We start from the raw sequence: 16,092 nt of genomic DNA on the forward strand, positions 1-16,092 counted from the left end.
CAAAATTACATTACATCCGTATGCCTTCCGGTCTATGTTATAAATTTATTTTTACTTTAAGAAAATTGAGTCTTCATTTTCTTCATCGCTGTTCTCGTACCTTAATTTAATCCTCCAGACCCAGAAGAATCCGGCGATGAAGTGAGACGAAGAGGAAAGGAAGGGAAGGGAGAAGAACAGCCTTAATATTACCATAACATTTATTTTTGATTTCCATACAAAACTGGTTCTTCGACTTTCTCTAAGACCGATTAACCACTACAACTAGGTAACTCAACCATAAACCATTGAAACTTTGCGGTTGAGTCTACAACTTCCGTTAATTCCTCCTCAGTTTATCGGTTTTTTTTTGGCTGTCATTGCTGTTTTCAGTATGATTGCTTTGTCTTTTTTACCTGTGGATTTTTTCTTTTGCAAATGATCAACGCAGGACGTGTTTGCATATTATGTATATGTGTACATGTCAATTATATGTTCCCTCTGAGTGTTTCTATTTCCTCGCCCATCCTTTTTGCTCCTGAACTTGTTGTGTTTGATTTGTCTAGTGTCTGAGACTTCGAGGTTTCCCTGAGAGCTTTATGTCGGTTATCATTCGAATAGCACGAGTTTGTCCTTCCTTTCTCTTCGATCACTTTCCTGTCAATTTGGTCTTTTGTCTCTGATACGATTTCCTTATTGAGAAATAGGAGTATCATGACCGCTGTATCCCATTTTTGTTATGATCCTGATGACTAAATGACGAGATTAATTTTGAAGATAATAGGAAATAATTTCGTACTGTCTATAGGTACGAAAACTTTAATAATAGAACTGAGTTTGTTCTAGATCGGTCTTATGGACTTCTGCAAGAGGGAAAGAACAGAATATGCCGTCTTTCTAAATTAGGACTTTTTGGCCTGCCTTTGTTTAAGAGTTTATGGTAATGAATGGCAATCTGATAAGATTTTGATCTACACAGGTGTCTATTTGCATTGCTGGATAAAAACAATTAATGGAAAATCGAGGCCAGAAGCGCCCAGAAATGGTAGATGAACTACCTGCTGATAAACGCGTTTGCAGTTCATTGGACTTAAGACCAAGTTCTTCCAACACATCAAATCAAATCCATACCGATCCTACACACTCAATGCTAGAGACCCATGATAATGACATGGACACTTCCTCATCTGCTTCTGCTTCAAGTCGATCAGAGGGAGAACCTGAAAAGGATTCAGCTTATGGGTCATGTGATTCAGATGACATGGAGCAGCATTACTACAGTTTCCGAGGCTACCACAGGCAGAGATTATCTAGTGATCATGGGAAGTTCAAAAAAATTATATCAAGTCTGAGTGAAGAGACTGAGCCTTCTGCTCAACTAGCTGTTCTTACAGAACTTTGTGAAGTCTTGTCATTTTGTACAGAGGGTTCACTCTCCAGCATGACTTCAGATTCATTATCACCGCTACTGGTCAAGCTGGCAAAGCATGAGAGCAACCCAGATATAATGCTGTTGGCTATAAGGGCTATCACCTATATATGTGATGTCTATCCTAGATCAGCTGGAATCCTTGTTAGCCATGATGCTATTTCTGCTTTATGTCAAAGATTATTGGCTATTGAGTATCAAGATGTAGCTGAACAGGTTATTTATGGTCGTTTATTTGCAATACATCTTATTAATTTTTTTCCTTTATATGGTACGAAAGGAATGTATGATTATAAATCTTGTGTTAATGTAGTGTCTCCAAGCATTAGAGAAAATATCCCGAGAGCAACCACTCGCTTGCTTACATGCTGGGGCTATTATGGCTGTTCTAAATTTTATTGACTTCTTCTCAACAAGCATTCAGGTAAGCCTCAATCTGAACATTGGCATCGGCCTCATAAGAATTGGCCCTTTTTATGATGAACTTTTAACTCCTAGAATTTATTGGATTTAGTTGTTCTAGGACTTCTTGATGAAATAATTCTGTTTCACTAACCCCTCCTCTCCCTCAAAACATTTATCCAGAGAGTGGCTCTTTCAACTGTGGTGAACATATGTAAGAAGCTTCCTTCAGAAAGCCTGTCACCTTGCATGGATGCTCTACCCATTTTATGCAATCTTCTTCGTTATGAGGATCGGCAGGTACCACAGTGGACTTTGGATGATTATTCTGTATGTCTCTTCAGTGTTTTAATATATCTTTTAGTTATTAACCTTCTAAAATTAATTCTTCAGCTTGTAGAAAATGTTGCTACCTGCTTAATTAAAATAGTTGAGCAAGCTGGTCACTCATCCAAATTGTTGGATGAACTTTGTAAGCATGGGTTGATTCAACAAGTGTCACATATTTTAAGTTTGAATGGCCGAACTACTCTATCTCAACCAATTTATAATGTAAGAATCCCCCCCCCCCAATCTTTTAGCGTCTACATTTCTCCACTTATTTTCTCTATTGTCTTTGAAAATGAGAAGGGCTTATTATTTTGATTGGCAGGGATTGATAGGGCTACTTGTCAAGCTTTCTTCTGGTTCAGCTGTAGCTTTTAGGACTTTGTATGAACTAAATATAAGCAATGTATTGAAGGACATCTTGGCTACATCTGACCTTCCACATGGGGTCTCTTCTTCTCATCCCATAGGTGGACATTGCAATCAGGTATACAGCTTAGTCTGCAGTATTGTTTTGTCTTTGACTGTCTTGGTCCGCACAATTTAAATAATTATTGTAACTTCACATTCTGTGGTTAAACTTTTCAGAAAATAAGGCCAATACCTAGACCCTCAATCCGTCTTAGGATAATGACACTATCTTATGGACTCATTTTAAGTCGTATGGGGATTTAGAAGAACATGTCTTTTTCAGGTCCTTATTGGGCTAGGTTTGCATATTCAGTTTGGAATGCAGAAATCTTTATAGCAGAGCATTTAAGTTCAGTCCTCAAATTTTCACATTTAATTTATTTATCTAAAATTTGCCAATTAACTCCTCAAACACCTCTCCTATATATTGCACTGCAGCATCTGATTTCTTTTTTTTACTTTTTCTTTTAAATCCTATTCTAAAGAAACCTCACCTAAAATTCCACTCAATTCATAATTCCTCTTGTTGCATGCCCAAACCTAATCATTTTAAGTATTCATGTATTCTGCAGACTAAAGTAGTGCTTGGTGTGACTTGTCTAAATATCATTCATTTGAATAATCATAAAGCAAGACGTATGGATATTGTAGGTCAAACCAGCAGTACATTACTGCTATCTGAATCAGAACACCGTTGTCATATTCTATTGGTTAAGATAAAAAGATATGCTGTTTTTCTTACTGGTGATGTTATTTTCTGCTTTCAAATTGAAAGTATAATATAGGGTTTATGTATAGATATGTTTTTAATTCATTGCTTAGCAATATTTTTATGTGAATTTGTGGTCATTGATGGACTAACGAGACTTTCTGGTTAACAACCTAATTAAAGACTTCATTGTTGATGGAGCACATTGGCGTCAGGCTATCCATGTAGCCAATCCCACCTAGTGGGATAAGGCTTGTTGTTGTTGTTATTGCATGACATGGTCAGACTTGAGAATCTAATCTAGAGTTGTAATTTGGCCTCTGAATTTTTCCTTCCCTATACAGAAGTAGAGATTGGCGAGAGCAGGGAAATGCTCTATAAACGCAGTTTACAGCCTCTGAAGTTGGGGAGTTTTCTAGTCAAAAGTTGCATGTTTTCTAATTGAAGTTAGTTAATCACGGATCTAGAAAGTCATAATTGAATATATTGCACTTTGATTACTTTTTGCCACAGTAACAGATTGGTTTTATGCAGTTTCAAAATTATGTAATTCAAATGTGTTGTGGATATCTTGAATCCATGAATTAGCGCAGCCAAATGTGGAGTACCCAATGTAATTATTCCCCAACTCCATGATACGCAGAAATTTCTTATAAACATGTCGGATGAAATAGACCATGTTGTCACGCTGGCTGTTCATCATGTATGATTCAAAATTCTAAGGTTTTATGCTGTAATATAGTTAGTTGAAGCGTGTATTTCTCTTCTTTTGTTACATAAAATGTTATGAGCGATGCGTAGCCTATGCCACAGCCTATGAGAGGATTTGGAGTTTTGATCCCAACTCTTTTGCTACATCTGTCGAGTTTTGTCTTTGGTATTTCTTTCCTTGTGTTGAAGGGAGGCTTCAATGCGCAGCATATTACTTGGTTCAATTTTTCCTCCATTAACAAATTAAAATTTGTCCCATTTAGTATGCGTTTTTTTGACAAAAATAATATTTAAGTGAATATTGATTGAGGATTGATGGTAATGTCAGGTATATGAAGTTCTGAAATTGCTCAACGAGCTTCTCCCCAGGTTGGACAAAGATCAGAATGATCAACTAATGCTAGATAAAGAATCCTTTCTTGTTAATCACCCAGATCATCTGCAGACGTTCGGGATGGATGTGGTTCCCCTGTTGATCCAGGTTAGTTTTTTCCTAAAAGACATGTTTTCTGTTTTATGTCCTTTTCATTATTTTATTTTACTCGTCTGCCCCCTTTTACAGGTGTTTAATTCTGGTGCAAGTTTAAATGTTTGCCATGGATGTTTATTTGTTATGCACAAGTTGGTTTATTTGAGCAACTCTGACATGCTTGTTGAATCACTTAAGAATGCCGGCATTTCAAGGTATAGCAAGTTGCCCTATCCTCCTTGTTGAAGTGTTCAATTAAATAATTTTGAAAATGTATTGATTTCATCTAGTTAATGCGGCAGTTTTTTAGCTGGAGTATTCACTCGAAAGGATCACCATTTGCTGATATTAGCCTTACAGATTGCCGAGATAATTCTTAATAAGGTTTCAGATGATTTCCTGACGTTGTTTATAAAGGAAGGTGTCTTTTTTGCCATTGATGCACTATTAACACCAGGAAGCTCGTCAGAGTTGATGTACCCAGTTTTTGGTGGCATCCAATTGGCATTTGACTCAAGTCAAAAGTCTTCTTCTAGGGACCTCAAATGCCTGTGTTATGCATTTTCTACTAATGAACCGTGCACAGCAGTATCAGATGCAGGAACTTGCAAGCTTGAGAAGGAATCAATTATTAATCTTGCAAAGCATATAAAGTCGAAATTCTTAGCACCAGAATTATATGATTCTGAAAAAGGATTGACTGAAATTCTTCAAAATCTCAGAGCATTGTCTGTGGCATTAAATGATTCGCTTGGCACAACTACTAGCAATGGTTCTCGTCTTCTGCCTGAAGAGAGGGTTGATGATATACTGTATCAAATTATGGAGAAGCTTACAGGCAAGGAACAAGTTTCTACCTTTGAATTTATTGAGAGTGGAATTGTTAAATCATTGATAAACTATTTATCTAATGGTCTGCTTATGAGGAAAAATGGGGGAAGACAAGGTGGTTATGATGTTGTGATTGAAAAACGATTTGAGGTTCTGGCAAGGGTATGTTTATCTTATCCTCAGCTTCCTTCTGGAGACACGCCCCTCTCTTTTCTAATACGGAACTTACAGAGTGCACTGACTTCTTTGGAGGCTTTTCCTGTTATTCTAAGCAATGGACTGAAACTAAGGGGTTCCTATGCTACAGTTCCAAATAGATGTCCGATACCATATCCTTGCCTGAAAGTTCGTTTTGTCAAGGGTGAGGGAGAGACATGCCTTAATAATTACACCGAGGATTTTCATACAGTTGATCCTTTTTCATCCTTACATGCTATTGGGGGATATTTATGGCCAAAGGTTAGCTCAAAAAGCACTAATAATGTAAAGTCATCATCCAGCCAAGTAGCATTCCATGCAGAAAATCCACCCATTCATCTGCCGTCAAATGCAAGTTCCTCTCAAGTGAATATTGGGCCTGATGTTTTGCTAGCTCATGTCATTGAGAGACAGGTTACATTTCTAAAGCCCTGGTTACTGAGTTTACTGGTTCACTGATGCTGCATTCTGTTCCTTTATTTTTGACTGTTTAATGTCTTTTCCCTTTTCTTTTCTGGGTATGGCACCTGGATTTTCTTACGAGCAGATCTGTTTATTTTGCAGGGAGAAGAGACACAGCTGTTACAACCTGGGCCTGATCAAACTGTCAGTGCAAATTCAGGGGAATCATCTTCCTCTGAAACACATGTAAGTACGGCTATTGCTATAGAAAATATCTTTGCATCAACGATTTTATACATTTCATTATTCATCACTACTGCTTAATGGTTAATTCTAAAGCTTCCTTTTTTTCATGTTTTGAATTCATTGTGCTTTAGTTCTTATATCTCTTTTCAATCTTCAAATTTCTATTAAGAACAGTTCTAATATGCATGTGTTTTAGCTTACTTTTTGACTTTTATGATTATATTCAACAGGGGCATGAAGAGAGAGAACCCCAATTGAATGCAGAAGCAGGCCCAAAACTGGAAGGTCATCCGGGTTCTTGTAGTAATGAAGCTGAACAAAAGCTTGTGTTTTACCTTGAAGAACAGCAGCTGGATCCTAAACTGACAATGTACCAGGCAATTCTTGGTCAAGTGATGAAACAAAATGACTCTTTCTCTAGTGCAAAACTGTGGAGTCAAGTACACACAATAACTTATAGAATGGCTGTGAAATCTGAGGATGTGGCCCCTCCAAAACGTCTTCATTCACCTGAAGATGTGTTTATCATTGATAAAGTTACAGCTTACATGCAGGACACTCCTTTTTTCTCGGACATGTTCTCCTGTGAACTTGTTTCTGATTTGGAGAAATCAAGCCCGACTCATGATATTTTGTTTCTCCTTAAAAGCTTGGAAGGCATGAATAGATTTATCTTTCACCTCATGTCTCGTGAAAGAATTTGTGCTTTTGCTGAAGGGAAACTTGATAACCTGGATAGCCTGAAAGTACTGGTTCCTTCTGTCCGACAAAATGAGTTTGTGAGTGCAAAATTGACAGAAAAACTGGAACAACAAATGCGAGATCCTTTTACAGTCTCTATTGGTGCTATGCCTCTATGGTGTAATCAGTTGATGGTTTCATGCCCTTTCCTATTTAGTTTTGAGGCAAGATGCAAGTACTTTAAATTGGCAGCATTTGGTCAGCAACAGATTCAACCTCATTTATCTTACAATGATTCAGCAACAACAAGCAGCAGGCGCCTGAGCCTTGGGGTATTGCCTCGGAAGAAATTTTTAGTTTTTCGCAACCGGATTTTGGAATCTGCTGCAGAAATGATGGACTTACATGCCCGTCATAAAGTAGTTCTTGAAGTGGAATATGATGAAGAAGTTGGTACTGGTCTTGGACCGACATTGGAATTCTATACCTTGGTCTGTCAGGAGTTCCAGAAATCCGGAATGGGGATGTGGAGAGAGGATAATTGGTTTTTCCCATTAAAGACAAACTTGCCGGCTGACATGAGAATCCTGTCTCCCTATGGACTCTTTCCTTGTCCATGGCCTTCACCGCTAGAATCATCTGGTGGTATACAGTTCTCCGAAGTAACAAAGAAATTTTTCCTTTTGGGCCAAATTGTGGCTAAAGCTCTTCAAGATGGAAGGGTCTTAGATCTGCATATGTCCAGAGCCTTTTATAAACTTCTTCTTGGAAAGGTACACCAATCCTCGATGCAATTGATGAGCTTCCCATGAGCTTGAAACCCAACAACTGTGAATTATTTGCTTACAGATGATCATTATGTTTGACATGGTCTCTTTGTTTGCTTATCATCTCTTTAGGAACTCTCTCTCTACGACATTCAATCATTTGATCCTGGGCTTGGTAGTGTGCTTCAAGAGTTTCAGGCTATCGTTAACCGGAAGAAATTTTTGGAGTCTGTTTGCGGAGACAACTATGTGATGGAATTTGATGCATGCTTTCGAGATACAAAAATTGAAGACCTTTGCCTTGATTTCACTCTTCCTGGGTATCCTGACATTGCTCTTACTTCTGGGAGTGATCACACAGTAGTAAGATATTACTTTATGCGATTGCTATTTGTTTTTGTTTTGTTATTTTCATTGGTGATAAGAATTTATATTTTTTGGGTAGGTGAATATGAGAAACCTGGATGATTATGTTTCACTTGTTGTGGATGCCACTGTGAAGTCAGGAATTTCCAGACAAGTTGAGGCTTTCAAATCTGGTTTTAATCAGGTTCTGTTGTTATTCGCTTTGACTAAATGATGCTTAAAATACTTTCTAATGTTTTTTAGTTTTGAACAATTGAGATGATTAACACACAAACCTTTTATATTGCTATATTCTCTCTCTGTCTGTCTGTCTGTGTGCGCACGCGCAAGACCCAAATGGTCAAGAGAATTGGGGTTCACATATTATATGATGAACTGAACGAATTTGAGCTTAAAGCTAACACTTATATTCAATATTATGAGGGTTACTGTTGCATGATTTAAGAGGTAGGAATCCAAATGATGAGAGGTGGATTCAATTTTGAAGCAGAATTAGCTACTGCTTAAACATAGACTGTCAATTGAATAAGATTCGTTTTGTTTTTAGGCATTATGTTGATCATAAGTTTGTCAACTCCATCCCCCGTTTTATATTCTGTATTTTTTTTTTCACTTAGAATTTACAGAATGCTTCTCCTTCTCGTCCTCCTTTTTCTAAGATCCTGTAATTGTCAATTAATTTGGTAGTTTTTTTTCTTTTTCTTTTTTTTAAATCTTGTGATTGTCAACTATTTGATTTTTAATTTTTTTGGTCAACTCCAGGTCTTTTCCATTGAGCATCTTCGCATTTATAATGAAGAAGAACTTGAGCGATTGCTTTGTGGAGAATTTGATTCTTGGGCTGTATGTATATATTTAATTTCTTAACATGTATAAACTTGTTTTTTGCTGAGAGGAAAAGTATGAAAACAACTAAAATTTAATAATCTCTTTTGAGCAGTTCCTTGAGCTGGCGGATCACATTAAATTTGATCATGGGTATACTGCTAGCAGTCCTCCAATCGTTAATGTGAGCCTTCTTGTTTTTCAATTAACGTTATATGTTTCTTTGGTGGTTTCGGCTGTGTTTTGTTCACCCAAATCTCATGACCTGTTGATTGATTCTTTGGAATGTCAGTTGCTGGAAATCATTCAAGAATTTGACCATGCACAGCGAAGAGCATTCCTTCAGTTTGTGACTGGGGCACCTCGACTTCCTCCTGGCGGACTGGCATCTCTTAATCCCAAGTTGACTATTGTGAGAAAGGTATGCGGATATTAATACCCTATAAGATGAATTCGTGGTTGTTGGAACTCCTCCTCATACGTTTTTTTTTTTTTTTGACAGCATTGTACCAACCGGGCAGACACAGACTTGCCTAGCGTGATGACTTGTGCAAATTACTTGAAGTTACCTCCCTACTCATCAAAAGTACTTTCTCTTACTTTCAAACTTGACTAACTAAAGCATTCAGAAAATAATGCTCATAAACTGGAGTCTAATTTCTTTGGTCACTTCTTTTTTATATAAAAATTCCAGGAAAAGATGAAAGAGAAGCTCTTTTATGCCATAACTGAGGGACAAGGATCATTTCACCTTTCATAAATTCACTCTCTTGACTTGGTCCGCATTTCAATGCTGAACCTGTAATTATTAGAGTAGTCGATAGAGATGTAGATAAGGATCTGAATGTGTTGCTGGCAAAAGGGGTGTTGGTTGGAAGAGGAGCTGATTTGCTGCTGAAGGAGAAGAAGCTCCAGTCTTCACTGACTATAATTGTTGGGGTGTGTACATAGCCCGCAAATACGGGTAGTTCATTGACTTGGGTTGGTTGTACAGGGACCAGGGTACTTTTAAGTGGTTGCTTTTTCAGATATTTTCATGTACAGAACTGTGTACAGAAATCTCTTTGGATGGTAGCCTTTTATTTACATCAATAGTTGCCTTTCGCCTTCAACGGCTTATATTTTCTGCTATTTATTGGATTTTCAGAAAATTGTTTTCTTACAAGGGCATACGCCAGTCGTTTTACTTGTATATTCTGACCACTTCTGCATTTTGTTATCGCCCTGTTTGTTACTTAATATCTTTAATGCCTCAGCGGTTCAAGCCGATCATGTTTGATTACTGGCTGGTGCCCTTTTCCCTAGAGCACCCCCGAAGAAGTCAAAATCATAACTTTACTCCGCGAGTATCTTCAACCAAGTCCCCGCGGAAATAACTTGCAGTGTCCGATCCCAAAGTAAAATTAGTATGTGTAGGAATTTCATGAGTTTAGATCATATGATAATTTCCAAATGTTCCACTTCTAAAGAGGTACGCACGCGAAGATGACTGGACAGTGGACGGTTTTTGTGAGTAGGGGTGGATATGGCAACTAGATGTTGTGACAAATGACAATGTGTAACGCGGGAAGCCAGGGTTCCAGGATCCATCCCCATTCTTCAAGCTGTTCGCATATTAATTAATGTTCTAATTAATACATACAATATTCCTTAACAAAATAATCTTTAAGTATATCAAGTAATTTGTGAGTTAAGGATACTTTTTCTGTTTTATTAATCAAAAGGTATTTGGCTGTGTTTTGTAGTTGTACCAAAATAGTGTTTGTAGAGAATCAGATTAAGAAGCGACAAATTAGTTTTTTCTTATTGTTAATTGTATTGAATATAGGTTAAATTATGAAAAACTTTATGAATTTTGATTTATATGTAAATAATTATTCCCCTTTAAAACTTAATTAAACTTTTAATTTTGTGTAAATAACCCCCGCTGTAACTTATCTTAGTGAACTTTTTAATAAAGCACCCCATATTATTCATCAAATATGCCTTAAATTTTCTTCCACACTCGTACATAACTCTTTCAATCTTTGAATTATAGGCAGAAGATACATATACGCTTTCTTTTTTACGTAAAAATCTAGTACATCGAAATTTGTTTTTTGGCCTGCCAAGTACATCGAAATACTGCATATAAAACAACGGATAAATTAATGACGAAGATGTAATTTGCACAGATCTACGAGCTTTAAAAATTCATTATAAAATTTTAAAGATAGAAAATAGAAGGGAGAATTCCAAAAAAATTTCTTTAAATTTTAAAATTTCAAATCAGTTTTATTTATTACGTTTTAATAACAATTGACAACATTTAAAAGATAAATAACAACACATTTTTATAGTTATTACTAATTTTAAATTTTAAAATTTTAGAGGTATGTTTTTGAGATTTTTTCAAATATTAACTCTAGATAAACTAAAATCCAAGAGGTCACATATGATTTCGCCTTGAAAACTAATAAAAAGGGAAAAATACTTCATTCTTCCGATAATTACAAATAGAAAGCAAGAGTAAAAATATAATGATAACAAATTATATTTAAATTAGCATATTGACTGTACAAATTTGTTATATACTATCTCCGGTTCTAATTATAAGAGCTAGTTGACTAATTTAATGAGATTAAGAAAATAAGTTAAGTAAGTCATTTGTAATAAATAAATGTTGTCTTTTCTAAATTATTTTTGCTAATCAAGCATGTTAGCTAGAACTACCATTACTAGAAGGACTACCTTAGGAAAAAATACATAAATATTAGAGACAAAGTGGATTGGAGTTTTATATTTAGAATTAAAATAAAAATCAAACAAAATCTTATATTAAGAACCGGAGGTAGTATTTCATAAATGGATATTCTTTTTTTTTCGTATAGTTATCATATTTAAATTAATTAAATCAATATTTATTACAATCAATTACATTACAAATTTAATGACGAAATATAATGAGCGACATATAACCTTTTTTTTTTTAAAAAAAAAATGAAGCTCTGCGGCTGTGCGGCACATGCCACGTCGTCGAAGGATGATTCTTGAGTTCTCTCCCTATTTGTCTATGATTCGAACCGAGAAAGGCATTTTGGCACGAAACCAGCTTTTCAGTGCCTTACCCTCCCCTGAATGCCTCCCTATTCTTCCATCCTTCCGAGCGTGAACCGTCCAATGCGCTTAGTTGGTAGTCTGAAGCGAGCTGGTCCTTGGAAAACAGGTTCGCATTTTTCTCCCACTCTTCTCATGTGGTTACTCTATTGAGGTGTTTGCAATTCATCTTAAATAAAATCGCACATATGTTTCTTATTTTAGGTTTTCCATAATGTCTACTATTTCTGGCCACGTCGATTTAAATACCGATGCCGTTCTGGTTGATCGGCAAAACGAGGTGGCTGTGTTTGATTCATCAGAAACGAATGCCTGTGGCATCGTCCCTGCGTCTGTTGATAATGGGGTCAAAGTCCGCGATCATGACTTTTGCCGGGTCGGAGATAGTCTAGGAGTGAATGAGTCGGTGAAGCCGGGTTACGATGAATTGTCTTGTGGAACCGGACGAGAGGGTTTTGATAAAGATACTGAAGTCATGCAGAGAGCAAATGATATGGAGGTAGGGGCAGAACTTCTTCGTGGAGTTTTCAGAGCTGATAAATGCTTGGATTCCGCATTAAACTATGGCGTTGTGAATGATGTGGAGTATGGGGACGAGAGTGGAGTTACTGATAATGGCTTAACTAGCATTGAATTTAAATTAAATAAGGAGGCTCAAGCAGAGGAGAACCAGATCATTTGCCGTAATGCGGGCAAAAATGCTAAAGATTTTGGCGATGAAGGGAATGGAAGCGAGCGGAAGTGTCATGTTGATGAGTTAGCAGACCAGGGAGCTATCAAAGTTATGGGAGATGAGAACAATGTCAACGCTGCTCATGTAGCAGACCAGGGAGCTATCAAAGTTATGGGAGATGAGAACAATGTCAACGCTGCTCATGATAAGGTTTCTACGGATGGTCCTAATCATCATTGTGCCTCAAGAACTTCAGAATCTGTGTGCCAATCGCTGGATGGCGTTCTACATATGGAGGCCAAGGACGTTAATTTTAAAGAATCTTTGCATCATGAATTCCCAATTTCAAGAAATCATCTTTGTCAGGTAGAAACTTCACATCCTCTGAAAGAGCCATCCCATGAAGTTTGCGCACAACCAGAGGCGCTAAAAAGTCAGACCATGGACATCAACCTGACTGAAGTATTGCCTTTGGGAAATATTCAAAACGAGTGCCATGGTCTTAATCTTGTTGTAGATTTTAATTCATGCAGAAAGTTGGTGCAGATTGACATGAATATGAAATCATTGTCTTCAGAATTCCGTGTATCTGATTTAGTATGGGGAAAAGTGAGGGGTCATCCATGGTGGCCTGGCCAGATCTTTGATCCTTCAGCTGCATCAGAAAAGGCAAAGAGGTATTTTAAGAAAGACAGTTACTTGATAGCTTATTTCGGGGATCAATCATTTTCTTGGAACGATGCATCAAAGATAAAGCCATTTCAAATGTATTTCTCACAAATGGAGAAACAGAGCGATTTGGACAATTTTTATCATGCTGTTGATTGTGCATTGGATGAGATCTCAAGACGAGTTGAGCTTGGCTTATCCTGCCCCTGCACGCCTGAAGTCCTCACCAATCTTAAAACCCAAATAATTACTAACGCTGGAATCCAGGAACACTCAAGCAGAAGAGATGGAGGGGACAGGTTTCTGAATGCAATCACTTTTGAACCCAAGAAACTTGTCAACTTCGTTCAATTATTAGCAGAGTCACCACTTGTTGAGTTTGATAGATTGGATTTGGCAATAGCACGTGCCCAATTTTTGGCCTTTCGCAATTCAAAGGGTTATTCTCAACTGCCTGAGTTTGTAGCGAATGATGCGTTGGTCAAGGATGATACGGAAATTATAACCATGGACGTGGAGGAAAAAGGGCAATATGATGATCAAATTGATAGCCAAGGATTGGAAACTGATATTGGCTATTCACCAAAGCGAAAGCACATCTCTGGAAGAGATTGCGTGTGGCCCTGCAAGAAACAAAAACGTTTGTCTGATTTGATGTCTGAAAAGAGTTTGCGTCTCCCAAATGACGAGCATGCTTTGGGTGGGGAAGCTGATGGTGATGAGTCGATTCTGTTTTCTTCTACATGGAAGGCATATGAGAACACTTCTGATGATGATTGTCATAAATCCCGAAATATTATTCTTATCCAATTGCACGAAGTTTCTGTAGATGAGATGTGGTGGCAACTTCGCTTGGCTGCTAGAGATCCCACAAGAGATGGCTGCTTTACTGTCATGGTGAATTTTTTTGCAGAATTCAGAAATTTCTCTAGTCCACATTATTCGACGCTAATGGAGCTCTGCAATGATTCTTATTGGACTGACAGAATTATTCAGAGTATTCCTGAAGAGCAATCATCGTTAGAGAAACAGAATGAGAGGGAGGAGTTTCTGCCTGTGAATCCGGCTGAAGGGGTTGCTCCCTCTTTCAAACCGCAAGCAGGTGTTGATGGGAAGGAACGTTTTGATGAGAACTCTAAGGAAGGTACCTGCCCAGCAGCCCTGATTCTTGAATTTACAAACCTAGATTCTATTCCTTCAGAAACAAGCCTCAACAAAATTTTTGGCCGCTTTGGACCATTGATCGAATCACAGACCAAACTGTTGAAGAGAAGTAGACGTGCCAAAGTGGTTTTCAAAAGACTTTCTGATGCAGAAAGCGCTTTCAGCAGCGCTGGGAAATATGGCACTTTTGGACCTTCACTTTTTAGATACCACCTCAAGGTTATGCCTTCATCATCCAAAGCCCCTGTTGGTGCAGGAAAGCGAGGCAGGAAAAGAAGTTCTGGGGAAGGCGGTGAAGTCTAGTGCCTTGGCATATATTGCTTTAACCTTAGATATGACTTTAACGCTAGGTGTTTTCTTTTGTCCAAGTCATTGTTCTTATTTTTAATCTTTTGATAAGCTAACGTGTCCAGCATGCTAATGCATAGGAGTGAACAGCCTGACTAATTGATGACGTAGGAATCGCTCGGGATACGATCAAGTCGATATAGTTTAGACTGATCATGCTCTAGCAAGTAGTAGCTGATGTGATGATAATTACCAGGTTCGAGCCGATAGGACAGTATCAACCTTTTTGTAAAAGTGAATCCACATATGTTACTGTAATTATTAAGTTTGGTGTGTTATGAAAACCAAAGGCTATAAATCTTTTGAGTATTTTACTGGTTCACTTTGCTGGTAATCGGTTAGTCGTTTCCGTTTAAGCTATCCATTATTTCATTATGTGTACTGGTAATGCTGTGGATTACTGGGGCTCGAATAATTGTCGCTCAAATTCTTGTTAAGCTCACTCCAACCGCACCAAAAAGAAAAACAGAGGGAGAGATGATAGAACAAATAGTGCAACGCATATAATTTCTCTTTGAACTGCAAACGAGCGATGAGTGTCTACAAAATTTTACTCATGAATTTAAATCTATATAATTTATCTCAGAGAAGCAACGGTCATGTTGGCTTTCATTGAAACCCCGGTTTAATGCATGTGGACTCACTGCAGAATTCAAATATTTTATTTCATTCTAAGGGGCTTGGGGTAGCTGAAATTTGAAGGCGGAGTGATTGAAATCATTGATCACATTGGATTTGGCAGCTTTGAGACTTGAGACTATGGAAACGGGAAGAGAGACGATTTTTTTCCCAAAAAAAAGAGCAAAGCATGTTTGGGTGGAATACTTTGAATCACTCCACTCCAAAAGGTTTAGCATATAACGTGTTTGCGCACATATTATATAGATCATATTATATTATAATCTAAAACTTTTTCCTACTTCCTTCTTAATAATAAAATATCAGAAAATATGAATAATTTTTTCAACTAAACTACAGGACGAGACAACACTTAAAATTAAAATACACAGTATTTATTAAATTTCTATTCTTTTCTATTTAACGATGTTAAACTATTTTTAACCCCGTTTTTCATTGTTAGGGCCAGTGGTTTCATTTTCATGAATGAAAAAGAAATTATATTAAGGGTAATAAATATAATACTAAACGTTTTTTCAGGCCAAAGAATACTAAATACTAAAAAATTATATAAAAGAATTCACATATCACTACTCACTAAAAGAAATTGATGGTTTGAAGACTGAAGCCCAAGTTCGTTGCGGCTCAATGATGTCACACGGCGCTCCCACTTTCCCCGGCCTTCTTCTATTGTGTGTCATCCTCGTTTCACGCCTTTATTTTTCATTTAAAAAAGGTACATTCTTATTATTTTTATTTATTTTTAAATCC

The 16,092-nt window shown here is 37.2% G+C and overlaps 2 protein-coding genes across 4 annotated transcripts; both read left to right on the forward strand.

Annotated features, from left to right (window-relative positions):
- Positions 1-128: 128 nt before the first annotated feature.
- Positions 129-9,904, forward strand: LOC114732800 (E3 ubiquitin-protein ligase UPL4). Of its 3 annotated transcripts, none has more exons than XM_028920148.1 (18): positions 129-268; positions 959-1,624; positions 1,722-1,832; positions 1,994-2,110; positions 2,204-2,362; positions 2,463-2,624; positions 4,297-4,449; positions 4,531-4,652; positions 4,740-5,880; positions 6,031-6,114; positions 6,345-7,568; positions 7,695-7,925; positions 8,008-8,112; positions 8,691-8,771; positions 8,866-8,937; positions 9,046-9,174; positions 9,256-9,339; positions 9,448-9,904. In XM_028920148.1, the coding sequence occupies exons 2-18, from the start codon at positions 992-994 to the stop codon at positions 9,511-9,513; spliced, it is 4,674 nt and encodes a 1,557-aa protein (XP_028775981.1). In that variant the 5' UTR covers positions 129-268; positions 959-991; the 3' UTR covers positions 9,514-9,904. The 3 variants fall into 3 exon arrangements, with proteins under 3 accessions (XP_028775981.1, XP_028775982.1, XP_028775983.1); XM_028920149.1 differs by having other exon boundaries at positions 8,869-8,937; XM_028920150.1 differs by lacking the exons at positions 8,691-8,771; positions 9,046-9,174; positions 9,256-9,339; positions 9,448-9,904 and having other exon boundaries at positions 8,820-8,896.
- Positions 9,905-12,063: 2,159 nt separating this feature from the next.
- On the forward strand, positions 12,064-14,931 carry LOC114732808 (uncharacterized). Its single transcript, XM_028920169.1, has one exon. The coding sequence runs from the start codon at positions 12,064-12,066 to the stop codon at positions 14,656-14,658; it is 2,595 nt and encodes an 864-aa protein (XP_028776002.1). The 3' UTR covers positions 14,659-14,931.
- The last annotated feature ends 1,161 nt before the right edge of the window (positions 14,932-16,092 follow it).

The sequence above is a fragment of the Neltuma alba genome, unplaced genomic scaffold (assembly GCF_004799145.2).
Source record: "Neltuma alba isolate B1F8T4 unplaced genomic scaffold, ASM479914v2 tig00012937_pilon, whole genome shotgun sequence".
NCBI classification, from domain to species: Eukaryota; Viridiplantae; Streptophyta; class Magnoliopsida; order Fabales; family Fabaceae; genus Neltuma; species Neltuma alba.